The sequence below is a fragment of the Botryllus schlosseri genome, chromosome 15 (genome assembly GCF_051294905.1).
Source record: "Botryllus schlosseri isolate E-star chromosome 15, Bs_hap1, whole genome shotgun sequence".
Classification (NCBI taxonomy): domain Eukaryota; kingdom Metazoa; phylum Chordata; class Ascidiacea; order Stolidobranchia; family Styelidae; genus Botryllus; species Botryllus schlosseri.
The window spans coordinates 22,498,398-22,520,967 of NC_137250.1; the positions used below are offsets into that span (position 1 = coordinate 22,498,398).

At 41.3% G+C, this 22,570-nt stretch overlaps 2 protein-coding genes and 1 non-coding gene across 3 annotated transcripts; all 3 read right to left on the reverse strand.

Annotated features, from left to right (window-relative positions):
* Positions 1–1,154: 1,154 nt before the first annotated feature.
* LOC145457469 (mitotic spindle assembly checkpoint protein MAD1-like) lies at positions 1,155–6,059 on the reverse strand. Its single transcript, XM_080335687.1, has 2 exons — positions 4,104–6,059; positions 1,155–1,675 (listed from the first exon to the last, which is right to left on the reverse strand). Exons 1-2 carry the CDS (start codon positions 5,989–5,991, stop codon positions 1,425–1,427), a joined length of 2,139 nt encoding a protein of 712 aa, XP_080191813.1. The 5' UTR covers positions 5,992–6,059; the 3' UTR covers positions 1,155–1,424.
* Positions 6,060–8,503: 2,444 nt separating this feature from the next.
* LOC145457044 (fascin-like) lies at positions 8,504–21,977 on the reverse strand. Its single transcript, XM_080335200.1, has 8 exons — positions 21,711–21,977; positions 16,490–16,723; positions 12,000–12,256; positions 10,942–11,087; positions 10,086–10,248; positions 9,551–9,706; positions 8,963–9,087; positions 8,504–8,897 (listed from the first exon to the last, which is right to left on the reverse strand). The coding sequence occupies exons 1-8, from the start codon at positions 21,876–21,878 to the stop codon at positions 8,686–8,688; spliced, it is 1,461 nt and encodes a 486-aa protein (XP_080191326.1). The 5' UTR covers positions 21,879–21,977; the 3' UTR covers positions 8,504–8,685.
* On the reverse strand, positions 14,594–14,683 carry Trnai-uau (transfer RNA isoleucine (anticodon UAU)). The gene is given in 2 exon segments: positions 14,594–14,629; positions 14,646–14,683. It is a non-coding gene; the product is annotated as a tRNA-Ile (tRNA).
* Positions 21,978–22,570: the final 593 nt, after the last annotated feature.

Genomic DNA, 22,570 nt, shown 5'->3' on the forward strand with positions numbered 1-22,570 from the left:
AGTTTAGTTTATTAACAATTTTCGACAAGAATGAGATATAATGAAAAGAAAGGAAGGTCTCGAAACGACTTGGAGTAGTCTTTGAAATTAGACAGTCACCTGGGACTGGGCGATGTAAAAAGGAGGCATGCACACTGAATGAAGAATAAAAGAAGATAATACAAAAGGATTTGATTAAAATATTAATAAAATGATGATGATGACAGGCGACGTACTGAAGTGGCATCAAGGTATTCCTATAGGTCTTGTTTTATCTGTGTCGTCTGCTATTGGCTTAACAAAGTATTTCGTTTGTTCTGTAATATACTTGCTTTTTTGTGAATCATTTCTGAATTTTTTTCAGCAAAAAGTCTTACTGAATGGAACAAGTCTGTATCATGACGGTAAAGCGATACCCGGATGCCATCAGATCCACGAGGTGTCTCAACTAACGACGAGGCGATCAGCTGTTTCCTTCACTCTTCCCAATGAAAACAACCAATTCGTCTACGCGTGTCACTGCCGGTTCTTAACAATATAATAATAGTTCAACGCATGACATCGTAAATTTAACAACCATAGTAGAAGTAGTGAAAGCGTGCAACGCGATGTTATTACTGCGCCAGACCCTCCTATCGTTTCATTGTATCTCAATCTTGTGTAGTGTCGATTTGATGAAAATTTTAATAAAATGATGATATATCCTATCTGTTCATACATTGCAATGCATCATACTACAAGCTTGCTGAAAACTAAAACCGGTAGTTAAGGTTCTTCTTGGTGGATGTTTTTGTGACCTCTATGACGACCTGTAAGAGACCTATGCATAAACATACTAAAACACAATATAGCATACAAAATACAATTACCACTTGATCACCTGCACCTTTGCCCTACATAAAATATTACAAAAGACTACCTGTAACCGGCACACCAAGTGCAATAAAACACACACCGACCTCAGAAAAAAGTTCATTTTTGGATACGCAGAAATTGAAATCAGAAACTAACTTTCGCAAGAAATGGAGCTGCATTTCTATTAGGGACCGGCAGATTATCAGTTTGCCGTTAACACAAAGTCAATATCAGATATTGCAAGTAATATCTGCATCGGCCGATGGGAATATTGATCAATTTTTAATAGCACCCTTTTTAGTTTATTTCATGCCCTGTTAAGCTGCTTATACAAATGTTCTGAAGTTTTGGAACTGCGCCTTAAGCTAGATGATTTATTAGCGAAATGGTAGTTTCTATACTATTTTCCACTGTGGAAGCCTCTAAGCGTTGATTAATTGCATCACAGCATGCAAATCATGTAGTACAAAGCTATGTACTGTACATAGTGAAAATGTCATCTGTGAAGCCGCGATCAACTCACGGCATTCTTACAAAGCGTAATGAAGCATAGGCTCGAAAATTCGATATCGTTCGGACTCTAAATATGATCAATATCTCGACGTCACATCGGTTTGCTGCGAAAAAAGTTCTGCAGTTAAACTGCTGAGGAACATGGGGATGCTGTTTTGGTGATGCAAATGTAATTTTATGAGAGATTCCAGAGTTTTCGAATAGTCCGTTTCCAGGAGCTGCATCCCGCCGGATGGCAGCGAGCAGAACAGGAGAAAATCGCGCTCGTTTTCGGCGTATCTTGAAATCAGCTTGAAGTGGTCGTCGCTGTGCGCGTCAATACGGAAACCTGCAATAACAAAAATGGCCATCACAATCTCACAAACAAAATTTGTGCATTAACAAAACTGAAAAACTGAGTAATATATTCATATTGAAATGGATTGGTAAAGATTTCAAGAGAACTTTGTTGTATCACCAAATAGGAAAACTCATGTCTCCATATTTATAGCTCAACATTTACATACCATTGATGTCATATTTTGTGATACTACTGTTGATATTCAAAGTTCTTTGTCTAAAACAGGGGTTCTCAACCTGGGGGGTGCGCCCCCTTGGGGGCATGAAACATCTCAAGGGGGGCGCGAAGAAGCGGTGACCTGAAAAAATCTTTCGCGCTCCTCGCGATTCACCTCCAATACATGCGTGTTTCTCTCTATATAGACCCAATTTCATGTATTTTTATTCCCTCATCAGCATTCATAACCGTCCATACCATCAAACAATCTGGTGGGGTTGTTAGCATCCCAGTTGGATTTTGTGATATGACGATAAGGGGGGCGCGAAATTTTTCACTATCAAAAAGGGGGCGTGTCTGAAAAAAGGTTGAGAACCACTGGTCTAAAAGAACGACGCTTCACAATTTTGGATTCACAAAAATAGCCTGTAGTCTGGTAGTCCCAGAATTATGAATGAAAAATTCAAATAACTTTGCCTCTATGGGTTCGAATTCGAATTGCGTCAAATCCATTTTGCATCGCTTTTGCAGACAACTCAACGATTTCATGGAATTTACAGTGAAATTTTTCAACTCCTGTACGTTCACATCTACAAGTTGGAACCGAGCCAAATTTGGTGGGCAACGCCTTTTTAGGTAACCTAACAATTTAATCATCATAATCATGGAATCGGGAAAGACCTCTTCTGAGGGCGAAAATTTATTAGGTTTCAAAATTTACACTCTTCATTAGGTACACGGTATAGGCGCGTAGCCAGAGGGGGGTTTTGGGGGTCGTAACCCCTGCCTTTTGAAGCGCGGAACCCCCCTCCTTAAACACGAAACCTGGTGCTTTTGAAATGACTGTTCTGACGCTAAGGCTCGGTTGCAATTCAATAATTCGTAATTCGTATTATCAGCGTTACGCGCGGCCAATTGCGAGATTCGTCTGTGCACTGTGCACAATGTAACGCGACGCGATCTACCGCTGAGATGATTGCGAAATCAGGTCATTGATTGCCGTGAGCTCTGTAATCGTCGCCTGATTTATCACGTATTCAACACGCCTAGTTCCGCTGGCTTGAAGAATCACTTCTGCAATAGGTCCGGTGCGCACTATACCGTCGATGGCCTGCACAATCGCATCAGCTTCGATGGTGCGCACGGTATCATCGGTTGGCCTACACAATCACTTCTGCAATAGGCTTAATGTGGAAGAAATATCATCGCTAGCCGAACTATTGCGCCTCGGGCCTAGCATGGTTTGGCTCCTATCTCTCGATGGCTTGGAGACAATGCCATCAAGTGTATGCTGATTATTAGCGATTGTGATTAAAGAGTGACATCGCAAAATTGAATGACATTGAACGCCCGCAAACATGTGCGACGCGCTCCCTACATACGTAATTGATTTCCGCTAATACTTAAACATAACCATCAGAAGATGTGCATAAAGGTTTGAGTTATAAAAGAGGACGGGTTTAAACCACCTGAAATCGGCGTTATAACAGCACATATTCCATAAAAACTCAGACGTTTTGACTTGCGAAAATCGTCGTCGAGGCTATTAAGACATGCGTGTATTTAATTGTTGACGACAGATCAGGGAGTCGCTAATTAACAGCACTTCCAGACTCGTCGACAAGCTTACCATGCGCGTATAGTCGTCAAAACGAGGAGATTGTATAATCGTCATTTACGCATGTACTGAACCCTAATGAATTGATGCTATATTAGTGAATTCGAAAAAAATCAAAATCCCTCATTATTCTTTTAAAACCCCTTCCTTATTTTTCGGCTATGCGCCTGTGATGTTATAAAAATCATTGCATGATACAGTGGTCAACAATGCCGGTAGCGTAGCATAGCTGTGAAGGCATACTTGACCAAAGAAAATAATTGAGTGCATTGATCCTGTACTCTGCAGTCATTATTTTTGCTTGCTTGATGGAATATTTGAATTTTAGTGACAAATATTAGGGGTTCGTTTAATGGAACTTGGGTAAGACGGACAGTCACACAAACATCATGTATCACCATTTGACGAGTATATTCATATTGAAATGAGCCAGAATATTTGTGGCTGAGACCGTCATGGTTAAACACCCCCAACTAGTACGGAATTGGAGTGAATATACTATTCAATTGGATATTCAAGTTCTATACCTTCAAGAAACTCTCCAAGTATCATCACTTCTCTCATTAAACAGAGTTTTGATGCCTTAATTACATTATCCAATAAAGGTCATCACACTTGGTATCAGTTGATAACAATTCTTACCAGTCAGATTGTAGCACGCCAGCCGGAAATCTTGAATTTTTTTACCGAATACTTCCTTCAGCCTGAGATTCTTCAACTCAGAACTGGCCAGCTTGTCTTCCAACTCTTTCACCTTGGTAACGTCCAAGCAAGTGGTCGTAACGTCCTGATCCGATTCCAGTTTGAGAATTTTCTCCTGCAACTTGCGACACTTTTCCCTCATCTCCTCAAACTGATTCCTGGCCTGCTTATGGGCCAAGTCGGCGGGATTCATTCGAAAATGAAACACTTTTGTAACGTTAGGATCGAAATCGCCACGACGAGTGTTCTGCTCAGCCCATAATTCCAATCGTTCGTTTCTTTGCCGCAAAGCTGCCTTTTCGTGTTCCAAATCTTCGACCATTTTACGTAGAGATTCAATCTCATTGGCTTTATCCGACTCGCTACTATTGCTGACTTGAGACGATAACTTGCGTTCCAGATCTTTGATATTTTGTCGTAGGACCGCAATTTCTCGAGACGAAACCTGCGCCGATTTTTGCGCGTTATGTAACTGAGTTTGGAGTTTATCGTTTGTGGATTCTGCGTTACGGACGCGTTTCATTAGTTGTTCGGCTTGCGGCGTCGCTACCATTTCGGAGTCGTACGACTGCAGGATACCTCTCAAACTTTGGCATTCGCCCTTCATGAGAGTCGCGCGTTGCGTGATGGTCTGTATTTCCCCGTCTTTTGATTTAATCATATTTGCCTTATCGGCGATTATATTTTCCAATTCCGTAATTTTAATTCGGTAAGATTCCGCCTCTTTCGCTTGAAGACTCAAATCTGTTTTGAGAGCTGCAATTTGATTGGCGTTGATTGCTTCTCTCTGTCGCAATTCCAGTACCACGCTGTCGTCAGAACTTTGACATTGTTTCAATTCACGATTTTTTTCTTCGTTCAGTTGAGCGAGAAGTTCCCGGTTTTCCAGTTCGATAATTGCTGATTTTTCAAGCAATTTTTCGTTCCTTTTCAACTTTTCTTCGGCCTCCATCACTTTTTCTTTCATGAGATGCACGTTTGTTTCATTGTCACGGTAACGGTCGTTTTGTTGCTGCAGTTTCACTACGTCCAGTTCTAACTTTTGGAGACGTCTCAAGTCATCTTGAACGACGCGGGACAATTTTTCCGCGTTTTCAACTCGATTCAGTCGCATTTCAAGATCTTTGATCAAGATTTGCTGAACTCTGATCGTTTCATCTGCTTTCACAAGTCCGTTCTGATTTTCAATGAATTTTTCAACCTTTTGGGATTTTTGTTCGAGACTGGCGTTCAATTTTTGGCATTCTACCGTGAGCCAGCTGTTTTTACGGGTTAAATCAGTGTTTCGAACTTGCAGCGCGTGGCATCTTTGCTCAAGTCTCGCGATCATACGGTTCATACTGGATTCAATTTCGTCTTTGGTTTTTTGCAAACACAAGTACGATTCTTCTAGATTTTTGGACTTTGAATGCTCTGAAGTTTTGCTTTCATTCAACTCGTCTTGTATTTTGATGGCCTGTCTCGTAACTTCATTCAGTTTCGTCTGCAACGAGCTGGTCTTATCTTTCAGAGATCTGTTTTCGGACTGCAGCCTCTCATTCTGCGATTCCAGAGTCAGACGTGCAAACTTGTGGGCTCTTTCCTCGCATGCGTGTTTATGTTCAACCTGCGCGAGTTTAGCTTGAGAAAATACTTCGTCTCTACTTTCGTTAAATTTTCTTTTGGACGATGTCGCAGACAACGGGTTAGGCGTGCCGGCGTCGGAAATATTGAATGAAATTGGAGATGTTTCTGAAGTTCTCGAATGTAGCTGTGTTGAGGTCATGAAATGCTGGAAATCTCCAAGAAGCCTAACGACTCTAGTGTTATCGGGAGTGACTGGCTCCATCTCTCTGTTTGTTACTTCGTCACAAATGCGACCGATTTACTGCAGTAGTCTTTAAGGACATTTGGTACTGAAAAACACAGGATTTCAGCGATATTCAAGAATTACACCACTGCTAACTGCCAATTTATGAACAATCATCGGGATAACATACTACCATAACACTGAGACCGCTGTGATTCCAATAGAGATAGAGTTGTGGAAAAGGTATGTTCAATTTGTTCATGGGAAGCAGAAAAAAAATCAACTTGGTTATAACTTTACACAATAAAATATTGTTGAATAACAGGCTATATTGATATTGAAACAAACCCGAATGTTTTCGGCTGACACTCGTCAGGGGTAATCGTCCGCAACTAGGAGACAATTGAAGAGAACTTTTATTCATCGAATATCTATTCAACATTGGTTTATTTCACTATGAATATTATAATGTTAAATTGTATATTGAAGCCCTGTACTAACATCACATACAGATCTCTTCGAATTTTTGATTAAAATAATAGCCTACACTATAGACACGTAACAAATTGAAAATTTATGTTATATCGAAGCTCATCAAAATAGCATTAGTTAAAATGCATTTCTTAAAAAAACACCAGATTTGCAGAATTTTCAAAATGAATACACTGCTAGAATGCTCAGCTCAAGTAAATATGCTTTAAATTTTAAATCTACATTGACAACGCTGTCTCATATCTATTTTCTCGCCTTCGAACGAAACTGTGTTTTCTTTCCATTCCAGTGTTCGATGGCTACAGGGTTGGTTCGATTATGTTTTCACTTTTCCGCGGCATATCCAAAAGTACAGATCACCAGTGACTTCTGGTGGCGAGAATATTTCAGCAAGACGGTCCGCAAAACCGAACGGCAAAACCGTACAAGAATATTCTCAGTCAGTCAGGTCAGTCAGGTTTATTAATATTTTCATCGTTTCAAAACATCACAAGACTGCGATACAATGAAAAAGATAGGAGGGTGTCGAAACAACTTGGAGTAGCCATTAAGATCAGACACCCACCTTAGCCTAGGTGAAGTAAATAAGAGGCATGCACATTGCACACTGAATGAAAAGTAATGCAGAGAAATATAAGACGCAAGCGACAAAATGGGGTGGCATGTGGCGGAGGGCGAGGTCGATGTTAGGTCGTGGTCGTGATCTTTTTGGTATATAAAGGGAAAAAACGGGGTTCTTTAATCCCTTCTGCCCCTGCCCTGCTCAGTGCTCAGTTACGCTAAAGCGTAAAAAGAATAGTATTGTTTGGCCTTGCGGAACGTCTTGCTGAAATAGTTTAGGACAGGGGTGTGCTACCTTTATTACCGGCGCCAGGCTCGTCAGATATAAATAGCACATTGGACACGCGTCAAATATACATAGTTACATACCCTTTCTTCAGTAGTGGATGGTACAAAACTAGTCCTGGCATTTCAGTTCGGCGATTTCGGGACTTATCAGTTAATTGCTATCGACGTGTAAGTAACAGTTGCAGTGTGAATATACTTTTCGTCATATTAATCAACACTGTCCTACCTCGCCCAGACATTGCTTCATCGATCATTTGATCATTTGCTACAATCATTGAATTTTTCTTTTTATTTTCCTTTTCAACTGACATTTTTAAAGCCAAACTGTATAGATGCAAGTGTAGCCTACCAGTTTGATGCGGGTGAGATCACTGATCAGACAAATTGACCTTCAATGTCGTATCGATCATTCCTATCTGATACTGTATAGGCCTACTGTATGCATATTTTCCGAACTACAGTCATTGCTGTCTGTTTATTATGTTATGGTTGGATGAAAAAATGGCCTCTAAGAAGCTCTTCAATATCCACGTACCAAGTCATTGAAGCTCTTTAAATCACGTAACCTGATTATCCGATACGGACTACATTGATGCAGAATGTGGATGCTCCCAGATTTTAGATAAATCAGCTGACCCCGTTGCAAAGCCCGCACTTTTTTATCTGGTTACATTTCGTCAAAAATATCCATGTACCATGACTGTGCAAGAATATCAATTTTGTATCATATTAAACCCAGGTAACCTGATTTACTGATATACATGGTTCCGATCCCAGCCTTTCAAAGTAGCAACAGTCGTACGCAATACACATTTTCAATTCGCATACCATTTACTCGTCGGTAATAATATTAGTACGTGTACGTGAAGTAACAATGGAGACAAAAGAATGCTTCCGATTTAACTGCAGTAAACATGAACGGAAAATATACAAAATTGAAAATCACGACGATACGAATTCACTATCGACGCTCAAGATCAACAAATTCGACCGCGTAGTCACACCACAGCGACAGAATGAGCAGGCCATGAATAAAAACTCGCCTTTGAAGCGGTGTATAGTGATTCAGTTTCGAATTGTCGAGAAATAATGCAGAAAATTCGTGTTTCCTCGAAAGAACTGGCGATGATTGAAAAAGGCGGATTACTGAAATATTGCAAGGGTAGGAATGTCGGCATTGTAACAGGTCCTAGAGAATCTATTGACGTGAATTAAGCCGAGTACTGACTACGGGCTGGACGTTTTTAGGTATTGAAATTATACCCCCAGCCCTAGTATTTCGTGATTGATAATATACTACCGCGTTTCTTCAATACGATTTCAGCTGATCAATAACTAGAATGATGTAAATTACTCCCATATGGCTCATAGTGTACTGACGCGATTGCTACATCAGTATTCCCACAGAGCACCTGCGTCATCTCGATTTCCGCTGGCTGTCAGGGCTCCGGTGACTTTGTCAGCAATAAGATACTTGTCGGAGCTCTCCGGTCTTATGATGAGCCTGCTGTGCTTGACGAGCTCGATAACGAAGTATTGCGGGGAGGCGGAATTGATAGCGATGGACCCGTCGTCCGACATGGTCCAGTATTTTCCGTTGCGTCCTGCGGGGAAGAGTGAGGTGAAAATTTGGGATTTGTTTTACACGCACATCTAATGCGGGCATTACCTTTGAAAGCGTAGGCGCCGTCTTGCTCCGTCATTTGGAAAATGTCGTAACCCGACCGATTTCCATTCAGTTTATCGCCTTGGATTCCGATAAAGCTGTTGCTGCACCGGAACACGATCACAGGCCTGGAAAGGACATAGACGAGCGTAACGCAATTAAAAAAGCCCCGTCGTTTCGGCGTAGTGTGTGAGGAACTGGAGATTAGCGGATTGAACGGTTTTATCTACAGATAGTGTTCCCAAATCCGAAATTTATATCGTCTCGTGTCTGAATCCGAGTCCAAATCCGATGATGGCCAAAATTCGTGCGAATGACGCATTAAATTGAAAAGTATCAAATAATTCATATCCGAATCAAGCTTCGAAATGATCGTAAATCCGTATCGAATTCAAATCTGACTAAAACCATCAAATCATTTGTTTCCAAATTCAAATCTAAACCCATATGCTCATCTCTGGAAGACAGAATTGGACAACCCGATAATTCTAGATGGCTGATTAGATTATTTAGAGAAAAATGCCGGTAATCTGATTTTAATTTTATTTGTGAAATGTTTCTTTGCTACCCGTCGACTATATATATACTCACCGGTTGATGAGCTTCAAAACGAAGTCTTCCGCGTCGCCGGGTTCGCTTTTTACGACCAAGTTGCCGCCGGACTTGACTCCCACGTATTTGCCACTGGCTGTCTTCAACTTGACGCATCGGTCGTGCCACTCGATCTCGAACCAAGAGCTCTGATCTCTGGAAATTAACGAATCGAAAAATAGCAGCGTCTTTTCAATGATTCGTGTAGAACGATGAGAGATGATACCCTTGAGTAGATACCGAAATTATGCGCTATTTGGCATTTAGAGTTAATTTATCAATGAGAATTATAATGTCAATAATTTCCAAGTTTTCGTAAATCCAGTAGTTCTAATTCTAATCTAATTTTGATAAAATGGGTATCCATATTATATATTCTATAATTTCTAATCTAATTCCCAAAAAAAAACAGTGGGTATAATTCTAATTATAACGTAATATGGAAAAGTTAAAACTTTCCAATTTTCCAACTCTGATAGTTCTTATGAATGTGCACTGTTTCCCTATTTTATTAAACTTGCGAGTCATAACGAACCTCTTCCCGGTGTCAGCCATGATGTTGTTGCTCCCGTCCGCGTGCCAGTAATTCTCGGACGTGGTACGGAAACTCCACATGCCGGTATCGGGATTGATTTCCATCTGGAACGTTTCGGTGTTTTCCTCAGACGGCTCCATCTGGTTCGCCACCACTTGCACGCCTGCGAATCGCAATTCACAATTCAACATTCGTCGGAAGGGATGATGACGTTTGGATTACGTTTGACAGTCTCAATTTTCCAATTTATAAACCTAAACATCTAACATCGGACTATTTGACCCACGAGACAACATACTGGCAGAGCGTCCGGCTTCTTGGTCGCTAGGTCGTGGATTCAATCTTCGGCCGGGTCAGACCATAGACCTAACTAGTAACACTGATGTCCATGACTTCTCCGTTTGGCGCTCAGCATTACCGGGGTGGCATGGAGGGGTGTTGCAAGACTTAGAAAGCCTTACAAGGAATGGAATGGAAAATATATGTACATAAAACTTGGAAATTGAATCCAGTTCAGTTAATACCTTATCAGACTCCAATTCCAATTCTAATCTAATAATTGAAATGTTTCTTAGCAGTAATTCTAATTAAAATCTAATTCCTGGAAAATGCTACAGAAAAACTGTATGCAGAGCGAAACGAGCCATGCTTGCTGTACAAAAATTTGCTATACTCGGGCTTTTGACAATGAACTCTGATTTGATAAGAGGTGAACTTAATTCAATGTCGAGCATTCGCGAAATCAGTAATTGCTATAATTCTAATCCTAGTCTAATCTGAAAAGAATGTGCAGCTATAATTCCAATCTAATTTGGAAAATATGAAAATTGTCTGGCTGTTCAAGACCGGTGCGTACCTTGCTTCACCGAAACGTATCTTCCTCTCGTCTTCGAGAGGAGATAAAATTGCGGGTGGGAGTCTTGCATCGAAAACTTCTCGTCTTTGGTCACTTTGGCCTTGGTGGCTTTCACGGCGCCTTGCGGTCCTTGCGGGGAGAGGTACCTGCGAGAGACATTGGGTTGAGAACAAAAACTTGTACCACTATAATTCTAGCTGTCTAATTAGGCTAATTAGACCGAAATGTCGGTAATGTAATTTGAGAAAGGTTTTTGTGTTCTAATTTCGATTTTAATCTGCTTTCCGGATTTCCTGAAAATGCTACAGGTGAACTGTGTAGTGCGAAACGAACCAAGCTTGCTGCACAGACATTTGCTATCCTCATGCATATGATAATGAACTTTGATTTGATTTGGTTTTGTTGCATTTCTTTGTAATTCCGAATGTAATTCAATTTCAAGTTATTTTTTTGCTAAAACGGTCATTTTAATTCTAATTCAATTCAGATTAAAACTGTAGTTGTAATTCTAATTGTAATCTAATTTGTAAAAGCTGTAGATTTTACAACTCCGTTCGATTCTATTTCTTATTCTTGGTAATTTGGAATGTAATTCTGTATCCAAGTATTTGCTAATTCAGTAATTCTAATTTTAATATCATTTGAAAAACAAAACTGTGTACTGTGTAGCTATCACGCTCATGAAAATGAACTCACAATTGATATGAACTGAACTTGATTTTTGTTAAATTTCTTTTGTGAATTCAGTAATTTTAATTCTGATCTAATTTGGAAAACTTTGTGTAGCCTCACACTAATTCTAATCTAATTTATACGAAATGTGTAGCTTCATTCTAATTCTAGTGTAATTCGGAAAGAACTGTGTAGCTATAATTCTAACATAATTCGGAAAAAAACTGTGTAGCTAGAATTCTAATTCTAACCTAATTGGGAAAAAACTGTAGCTATAATTCTACTTCTAACCTAATTTTGAAAAACTGTAGCCAGAATCCTAAATGTATAATTTAATTTGCAAAAGCTGAAAATTTTCTAGCTTGTCAATCAGTTAGACAACTCACTTTCCATCTCCGTCTTTAAAAGCGATGCATCCCGCGTAAAACTCCAACGTGTATTTGGTTGTGGTCTTGTCGAAAGAGTCGCACAGGGTGCCGTCCTTGGCGAGGAATCGATTGTCGGCCGTCATCAGACCGTATCCCCTTTCTTTGTAGACGAGGGTGATCAGGGTGTTGACGCCCCACGGGGTCATCTTAGTGACCTGGAGCTGGTCGCTGGAAACGTTGGCGAACTTCTTCCTGCTCAAGTTGTACAGGTTCATCTGAAGTACAGTGTTTAAATTGAAGTCAATCCCGATTTATTGAAGCGATTTTGTCTGACGATTTCAATTACCCAAAGGTGTCCGACTGTTGGGCACGCGCAATTGAGCGCGCGTCACTTGAGCATGTGGCTTCATAAACCCAAACAAACCCTAACCACAACCCTAACCCTGAAATTAAACCCTATAAATGATTTAACGTATATGCTCAATTGTCAAGTATTTTATCAGTTCAATACACCACAAAAATGCGATACAATGAAAAGACAGGAAGATGTCGAAGCGACAAGGAGTAGTCTAATGGAATCTGACACCCACCTTGGCCTAGGCGATGTAAAGAGGAGGCATGCACACTGAATGAAAGTAAAGAAGATAGTATAGAAAAAAGAATGCGACAAGAAATAGGGCGGCATGTCATGGGAAGCGAGATCGATAGGTCAGTCGTGGTCCGGTAATCTTGAGGATGGACTGTATTTATTTAGTAGTAATTGCTTGTATTTCGACTTGAATGTGGACATGCTCGTCGACTGTCGGATGGCCGGCGGGATACTGTTCCACACATCAGGTCCGGCATATTTGATGGAGCGATGATCTTTTCGGTCGATCATATGATATTTGGACGACGTGGACGCGCGTGTGTTGTACTTGTGCGCTTTTGATTCAGAGGTAAAGAAGTCATTGAAATATTCGGGGCAACGACCGCAGTGAAACTGATACATAAACTTGGCGATTTTTAGTTTCCGCATATCTTCTATGTTTAGGACGCCGAATCTCTTCAGCAGCGACTTATTGGATGGGCAGCCAGGCCCCTTTGGGGCCCTAGCTATGATTCGGAGTACTTTATGCTGTAGTTTCTGCAGTGGCTTGAGTGCAGTTTTACTGGCAGCCCCCCAACAGAGGATGCCATAATGTAACTTCGATTGGATTAAGCATTTAAAGAGTATCAGAAGAACCCATGCAGGCATGAAGCGCCCAAGGCTGTAGAACAGGCCGCACTTCGGTGATAATTTAGTTTCTAGGGACTGAATATGACTCTTCCAGGACATGTTCGAGTCCAGTAAAACTCCGAGATATTTGGCATTATCTGTGTTGGATACGGGCTGACCAGCGATATTAACGGTTAGGTTATTTTTTGAATTTACTGTCAGCAATTGCGATTTCGAGGCGTTTATGCAAAGGTTGTTCTGGGCCGTCCACTCATGGACTTTGGGCATTTGGTCACCAGTCAGGGCATCCAGCTCTGCCGTCGAAGATGCGGAAGAGAGGAGGTGAGTATCATCAGCGAACAGTGTGGTGTTCAATGAGGAGGTTTCAAAAATGTCGTTGACATATAAGGTGAAAAGGACCGGTCCAAGTACTGAGCCCTGGGGCACACCACAGGTCACCGGGTGAGGAGAGGACAAGGTGTCTGAGATCGCAACCATTTGTTGGCGTCCAGTGAGGTAACTTTTCATGAGCTCAACTTGTGGGCCCCGAAGTCCGTAACGCGCCAATTTCGAGATGAGAATTTTATGATCTACGCAGTCAAACGCTTTTTTTAGGTCGAGAAAAATGCTACATCCCACATTTCGCTTCTCTGAGATATCATAGTACTGTTCGGCCACTGTTAGGAGGGCATGAGCGGTTTGGTGTTTGTTTCGGAAGCCAAATTGTTGAGGGGAAATGACAGACATTTTGGCGAGGAATGAGGACAGGCGGGAGAGGAGCAACTTTTCGAATACAATCCCGATGCATGGGAGAACGGATATCGGACGGTAGTTGGCGACATTAGTTCTATCCCCAGCTTTGTGTACAGGGACTACTCTGGCTTTTTTTAGATAGCTTGGGTAGACTCCATTTTCTATCATGAAGTTGAAAAAATGGGCCATATATTGACCGATATGCAGGCTTATCATTTTTAAAAACCATGATGGGATTTGGTCATAGCCGTCGGCCTTGTGCGATTTCAGTTTGTGGATGGCTACTTCTAACATCGCTTCTACCGGTTGGAAGTGAGAAAAATTTGTTATACAACGATGTTTTAGGTAACTTGCAGCTGCAATTCATTTATTACGCAACAGTACCGTACTACGCACGACCAAGAAGGATAGATAACTAAACTACGTATAGGTTAGTTATCTATATATGAAGCGAATGATTGATTTTCCGCTGAATTAGGACGAAGCTGTTTCTCGGAAGTCGGAACCAAAGTGCCCGAGCTCAACGGGGTCTTCTGCGTCTCTAAGGTTAAACGCGTTCGTAGAATCGTTGATGGACAATATTCCGCAAAAAATCCCAATAAGAGCAGAGTTTCAGCTGTATTCTTTTTGAATTATATTCAATATCGCATTCGACAAAATGTGCTCCAGGTGAGGCTCGAACTCACAACCTCCGCATAACTCCGCAACTGTCTTATAAGTACGGCGCGCTAACCGATTGCGCCACTGGAGCGACGCACCACGCAGCAGTCGATTCGAACAAAACCCTTGTTCGTAAATATTGACTTGGGCATTGCATTGAGTTATTAAAATTTACATGTCTATCATCACTCTCTTTGCTAGTTATGACGCGAGTATATCAAATGTTACGCACACGGTGATATATGTGATTGCGCTATGTTACAAATCAAGTCGCAAAAGTGTGATATCGCCATATTGACGACACGTAGTATTGTAGAAAGCACCCACAAACATCCGGCGTACTGAAGATTGACTATTACAATACAATGCCTAATCAATAAGCAATCAGCGTAAATGCTCAACTGAAGCAGAAGTAAAACTTTCACGCTTCAGTACACAATTGAATATAATATATTCAAGAACTTCTTTGAGGTACAGAACTTCAATATACAATTGTACAGTATATGTTCATATAGAAATGAACCCGAATATTTTCGGCTGGCACTCGTCAGGGGTGATCGTCAGCAACTAGTGGACAATTGGAAATAATATTGTACCGTATATCAACCTTATATAGTTGTCAGCCGATGTTATGAAGGAAATATGTCGTACACGACAGAAATGGAATGCACTTGGCCCGATTTTGACATAAATCTAGTGACTGAACATATTCCGTTAAACACGGTATCTAAACCACCTTGGCGTGTACGACATATCATCGGCTGACAACTATATAAAGTTCAATATCTGCGTGACTGCTGGAGCGTGAAGTTCTTGTGGAAATTTCAATAAATTGCAGCTCCATTACGGTGGATTTCGGAAGAAAACGGTTGTGGCCAATTTTTTTTTGTTTTGCCCTTCAATTTGAGACCACATCATTTTTAGAGTGCAGTGCCCCTTTAAGCTAAATGTACTATTTTTAGATGGTTTACTATAGGGTTGCCATACGTCCGGAATTTCCCGGACATGTTCGGAATTTCACTGTTCAAGCTAGCGTCCGGGAGAAATTCCTAAAATACGCCAAATGTCCGGAATTTTGAAGACTTGACGTAGGCTCATAATTTTTTCGTAAATCAACATAAAAACTATTTATGCTGACGCATGATATTTTTCTTCGCGCGATTTACAATAACATTTATTGATTTTAATATGGAGACTACCACCCTCGCAAAACCTGCAATAAAATATGAATAAAAACAACCTTCATTTACTGGAATAAGCCTAATTTAATCGCAATTATAGGAGAACGGTATATTCCTAGAGATCGCTAAGACCGTTAAATGCTTTACTCAAAGATAGTGGTTCCACACGTGGAGGTCGTTTCGATTATTTCTGGGGTTTCCGAATAGGTTGAACATAATCAGGTTCCGAAATAGCCCGTGAGTAAGTCTGGGAAAAGGTGCTGACTTCTTTTAGTAATCAGTTCGTCAAATTTTGATTTGGGCCACAGAACATTTTCAAATTGGAAATGGAGTCGCGACCACAAAAGGTTGCAAACCACTGGATCTGTTACCCAACATACAGCCACATACTCCTGAACCGGATCGTTACCACCTCTAGTCTATAAGCAAAGCTTTCCTAGTGTGACGTCATCACTCATTTTGAAGTCCACTAGTGGGCGCTGAAGAGAGTCCGGAATTTTGGTCGCAGAAATATGGTAACCCTAGTTTACTACCTCCGTATGTTGGCGCAAACTATGTCGGAGATGGCGTGTTTTGATAAAAGTCGACTTATAGCGCGATTATACCCTACCGAGTGTTCTATTTCATTGTAAAATTCTTATTCAACGACATGGAAATGTGACCATTGCGACACACTACATACAAAATCATCTCTAAAGACAAATCACAACATATACCTGCGGATGCATTGCGAGATGCACGATCCAGAGTCGTGAGCTGCCGATGTCTTTCCCGAAGCAATCCAGATTATCTTCCGAGCCGCCGAAGTATCGGTCGTGCGCGGCGCTCTTGATCGCCCATTTTCCGTCCGAAGTGGCCTCGACGTGAAACTGATTCTCGGGACCCGGCGTTTCGTCGTCGCACCGCACTTTGCCGTACTTGTCAGCGCCGAGGTAGCGGTTCAACCAGCTCTGCGGGTAAAGGCGAATGGTTACGGGGTGAGTATGATATAGACTCGGACACTGGATAATTCTATTTGTCTATATTCAGATTTATTAGCGCGAAATAGCGGTAATCTAACATAATCTAATTTGTGAAATATTTCTACGCTCTCATTTGAATTTGAATCGAACCTCCGCTTTTCTTAAGTGATACAGGAGAACTGCATAGGGCAAAACGAGCCAAACTTGCACACGGAATTTGGCTCAATTCCAACCAGTATTCTCCGACGCAGAGCCAAGTGATCACAATTCAAGTTTTACTCCAAACCCCATGAAATTGTTGAACTGTCTACAAAAACGGTGCAAAACAAATTTGACGCAATTCCAACCCGCCGAAGCGAAGTTAGTGCGGCTGAAAGTTTTAAATTTGCAAAAATAGCACAGACGGTCGAAAATCCCAGAATTACGAATGAAAAACTGAAATAACTTCGCTTCTACGGGCCGGACTTGCGTAAAATTTGTTTTCCTTCGTTTTTGTAGACAACTAAACAATTTCATATGGTTGACAATAAAATTTAAAATTATATTTTTGTTATTTTGATAATAGGCAACCTAACAATTTTATCAGTGAATCCCCGGGATCCAAAAATAGTTAATTTTGAACAACCTTTGTACAGATATTTGCCATTCTTATGCTTATGAGTATGATGAGCAGATGAACTATATACACATTTTGTTGAATTCTGTTTAGTAAGGAATTTATTTCGATTTCCAACTCTCTTCGCATCCACTAATTCTAATTCCAATATAATTTGCAATATACTGCGTTACTACAACTTTCATTTTAATCTAAAAAGAGCAAGGCAACAAGCCCTACGCAACAACCACCCAACACGTGAATACATAAAAGCCAAAAGAGACCTCTGGAAGGCGAAAAGGGAAGAACTAAATAAGCAAAAAAAAGAAGCAAAATCAGACCAGAACACGATCCTAGACAACAACCCTTATCTCTTATGTGAAAAACTAAAAAAAAGGAGGGAGGTAGCGACGATCAAACAACTAATGACCCCAGAGGGGAACACCACCAATAATGAGAGAAAGATCAGGGACATAGTTGAGAACTTCTATAAGAGCTTATATACGGCGAGATGTAAGAACACCCGAATCGCGGAACACTTCCTTGACTCAATGCAGAAAACGCTCACCACAGAGCAAAGAGACAAACTCGATAGCAAAATAGAAGAAGATGAACTACGAACTGCAATATTACAACAAAAACGAAACAAAACGCCAGGGGAAGATGGCCTAAGCGCCGAGCTCTATTCCACCAATATGGAAATCGTCGCAGAAGGCCTAGTGGAAGTCTACAATGAGATATATGGCGATCTAAAAGTAAATAGGGACCTCGCAAGAGCTACCCTCAAAGTGATCTACAAAAAAGGGGAAAAGGATGACATAAAGAACTATAGACCAATCAGCCTCCTAAATGTAGACTACAAAATCCTAAGTCGAATATTAGCAAACCGTCTGAAACATCTCCTACCGAAAATAACACATGAAGACCAGCACGTAAATCCCCCAAAAACAATTGGACAAATGAACTTATTGCTAAGAGAGATTGCAGAAGATATGAGAGGATCACAGAAAGGCACCATCATCTCGATTGATTTCGAGAAGGCCTATGACTCGATCAACCATGAGTTCCTCCTAGAGACGCTAAAAAGAGCAGGATTAGGCGAGAAATTCTGCGGCTTCTTTGAAAAAATATACCATCAAGCCGAAGCAAGAATCTCCATAGGGGGCGATGTAGGAGAATGCATGCCACTGAAAAGAGGGATAAAACAAGGAGACCCAATCTCCATGCTCCTCTTCACGATTGCAACGGAACCATTGCTCAGACAGCTAGAACAAGACCTCACAGGCTATAAACTACCAGGAGTCAGGAGAAAATTCATATCCCCGGCCTACGCCGACGATCTCACATTAACCCTGGAAGACCAACCTGAAGCACAACAAGCGCTAGAAACGATTAACAACTTTGGAAAAGCAAGTGGTCTCAAGATCAACAAAAACAAAACCAGTGGGATTGACTATCAAGAGAACGGGAAACAACCAAAGCTTCTAGCAATCAAGTGGGTACAGAAAATGGAAATTCTGGGTCATACCATCTGTAGAGAGGTCCCAAACCAACGCGAGCCCTGGAGGACCCTGATCGCTAAAGCCCAGGACTTGATGAAAGAGATCGAGAATATGAAATTAAATACGCCCCAGAGAATACATCTTCTGAGATCTAACATTCTCCCTCTCTTTACGTATCCAGCGGCGCTATCAAGAATGCCCCTAAGTATAAGAGGAGAACTTAGACGTGCGACGATGACCTTCCTCTTCGGAAAAGGAAAAGCACCAGAATACCCCAAAATAATCCAGAAAGAGAATATAGGTGGGAGGGAGGTTATTGACATCCCAACCCTCACGGACATAATACTGATCAAACCAGTGGTCAAATACCTCCGAAGGACGCAAATCAGCCCACTAGAGGCGTGGGACATGAGACTAGACCACCAGCTAGCTCTTTCCCTAAGGAGATACAGACCCGACCTAGTAAACAACACCAGGCCACATGCGCTAACACCGAGCCCACACTGGAAAGAAATAATCAGAGTAATGAATGAACTGGGATTTGAAAAGGAACACATCAACATGAGAAACAATAACAAGCTATACAGTGGGGCAATCCAACGCAAACATGAGCGACAAATAGCTGAAATGCAAGGCCCCAACTGGACGAACATACAAAATAGAATCCTGACACCGATACAAAGAGACCTGAACTGGCGCATTGCCAGCGACATTATGAACACCAATGAATCTCTCTACGCAAGAGCGCTCACGGAAGAAAGGGAATGCCAACTCTGTGGAAAGTCGGTGGAGACTACCCCCCACATCTTTGTAAGATGTAAAAAAACAGAAGAAGCGATAACCGCCATAGAAAGGGCCTGGTATGCAGTAATTGGACAACGTTTGGAAATAGCAACAATACAAACCATAATATACATGGAACCGGAAAAAGACACTCCTGAACGGCTTCAGGACATACTCACGATACTGATTACAATACTGAAGCAAGCAACCTGGACGACAAGAAATGACATAAAGTACAGAAGCCGGATTCCTGAACACAACCAGATCACAAAATCCGTCAAGAGACGATTAAAATTGAGAAAAAAAATGCAGGACGACGAGCAATTAGAGACAGTGCTAAGAGAACTAACCGAGGCACTAACGTAAGATCCTGCGGGTGGCACAGTGATGAAAAGAGCGAGAAAGTAATAGAATACAAGGATCAAACGATAAGAAACCCACCGAGCGCTATTCATATCCTGTCAGGGTTTGATATACCGCGAGGTGTGGCCAACACCAACAAATGTTAGCAGATGAACTATATACACATTTTGTTGAATTCTGTTTAGTAAGGAATTTATTTCGATTTCCAACTCTCTTCGCATCCACTAATTCTAATTCCAATATAATTTGCAATATACTGCGTTACCACAACTTTCATTTTAATCTAATTTCGAAAAGCAGAACATTTTCTTGTTGTCAAAGTTTGCAATTGAGCACGTGAGTTAAAATTGGGGTTAGGGTTTAGTTTGGTGTAAGGTTCGGTTACTGCTTGTGGTTAAGATTAGGTTAAGAGTTCATTTTGGAGTTAGGGTTATGGTTAGAGTTAATTTGCGGTCATAAAGTCACATGCTCAAAGGAAAACCCCACAAATATCTACATTGTACTTGTACATTGCAAAATGCAATTGCGATACATGCAGATGCTATTCCGTCATAACGAGAGAGGTATATTTCGCAAGACTTCCGGACCGAATCAATTATTCAAGAACCAGTCGCGATGTCTATAGCAAGCTCATTCTGTTAGAACCAATCCGCCGACACCTCACAGCTGTTGTAAACATTGTTATGGCCAGTACCGAGAATTCCCCGTACACAAACACGATGAGTTATTGTTTCCGTGAGGCTTAAAAGCCGCTCAACACTCTTTGAAAGGAAAATATGAACAGACTTCATTCAAATTACCGGCAAGGAATACCGAGCTTGGTTCGTTTCGCACTATACAGTTCTCCTGCAGAATTTTCAGGAACCAGAAATTAGATTTGAATTAGATTACCGGATCTCGGTTTAATTAGCCGATTGAAAAACTAGATTTTAGTTGTCCAAGCCTCCCACCAGGATTACGATGTAACGGTTTCTGGTGGGGAATAGACGCATTTGGTAAACATTAAATGCAGGACAGTCTACATATTTACGGAGACACCTGCGCGGTTACTGAAAATTATATTGCGTGCTGTTCAAAAAAACTTATTTTAACTCCGGATAACCAATGATGGCGTCACAGGCGCATCCAGCACGACCAGTATGACGTGAAATAACGCTGTCGCTAAATTTTGAGGGTTACCGCCTTATACCGGTATCGGTTCACAATACGTTTTATGTTGCATTTATAGGCGGTTGTCTTGCGTGCTGGTGTGATTGTGTGTATTTGTGGATACTCAAACAAGCAAATAACTGCTCCGTACATGACAAAAGTTTTGGGTAGCGGGGAATGAAGACTCGGAATAAATCTTAAGTGGGGAATGAGGACAAAAAGTTTGGGAACCACTGATCTACAGTATATCCTATGCATTCAAGCTAAGAGGTATAATCTAGCGATCACTACGCACGCTGTGACACGCGAACATATCAATCCGTCCACTAGCCACTCTGAGGTGCAGTGTTTTTATATTACATTAAAAAAAATCCCTAACTCCAGCACCTTCGCTGCTACAGGTTTGAATTGAGCCAAATTTGGTGTGTAGTGTTTTTCTTTTAGCCAACCTGAACATTTTGTCGAATACAGGTAAAATTTGCACAAAAAAGTTATTTTTAAGAACCTTAATACTCTACATAATGCATAGCCTACGATCGCTACGTGTCCCCGCCGGTGACGATTTGTGCAGGACGCATCCTACCTTGAAGTACACAGCCGATCCGTCCGGTTCCTGTTCCAAGCTCCAGATCTGCTTCGCTTTCATTCCCGACGCGCTGGCTGCGATTTTGAATCCGAACTTCTCCGCCGTCAGGTAGCGATCGTTGGAGTTGATCAGGCCGAAAGTAAACTTGAGCGAGTCGTCGGACATGATTGCAGACAGGTAGACGGTATTGCACACAACAAAATAAGTTAACCGAACGAGAACGAATGGATACGATCTGTATAGAATGGAATAATGTATTCTGATTGAAATGAACCCGAATGGTTTCGGCCGAGACGAACTGGTAAAAGGTATCGGGACACTCTCAAGTCCACTGATTTCAATCATCAAGGCAACTGTCGACTATTGGGCAGCGCAAAATCAATTACCTGAGCGATTCGATACTCAATCGACTAATAGGTTTCGAGTATGAACAACGCAGAAAGTTCATATATGTACATATTGTACATTGTATGCGACCGCAAAGAATATAATTCCAGTTGTACATCGCATTAAAGATGATTTGGTATCGTTTCGACCATACCTATTTCATTGCACTTTGTGACAATTGACAATGCTGTGGGTTGATCACGTTTTCACAGATATGCTACTACTATATGTACTATACATGTTTCGTATGCTGCGACACGATCAATTTATAGCCTTCCACAGTGCAAAATAGTACTCAGCCATACCGACAACACGCCAGTAAGCATAAACGAACCTAAACACACCGTGACATAAGAATACGCCGGCTTCCCCTGGATGTAGGCCTATATACCATCCTTTAAAATGACGAGAAACACGGAGGTCGTGTTTTGAAAAAAATTTGCCGCCATTACCTCATACAGCGATTTCCG

What these genes read in the sequence shown, in the direction of transcription:
- LOC145457044 (XM_080335200.1), bottom strand. Translation starts at nt 21,878, where the DNA reads ATGTCCGACGACTCGCTCAAGTTTACTTTCGGCCTGATCAACTCCAAC. An exon ending in GATCGGCTGTGTACTTCAAG is followed by an intron (nt 16,724 to 21,710) that starts GTAGGATGCGTC and finishes CTTTACCCGCAG; the next exon opens with AGCTGGTTGAACCGCTACCT. An exon ending in TTTAAAGACGGAGATGGAAA is followed by an intron (nt 11,088 to 11,999) that starts GTGAGTTGTCTA and finishes TGTCTCTCGCAG; the next exon opens with GTACCTCTCCCCGCAAGGAC.
- LOC145457469 (XM_080335687.1), bottom strand. Translation starts at nt 5,991, where the DNA reads ATGGAGCCAGTCACTCCCGATAACACTAGAGTCGTTAGGCTTCTTGGA. An exon ending in GGCGTGCTACAATCTGACTG is followed by an intron (nt 1,676 to 4,103) that starts GTAAGAATTGTT and finishes TTGTTATTGCAG; the next exon opens with GTTTCCGTATTGACGCGCAC.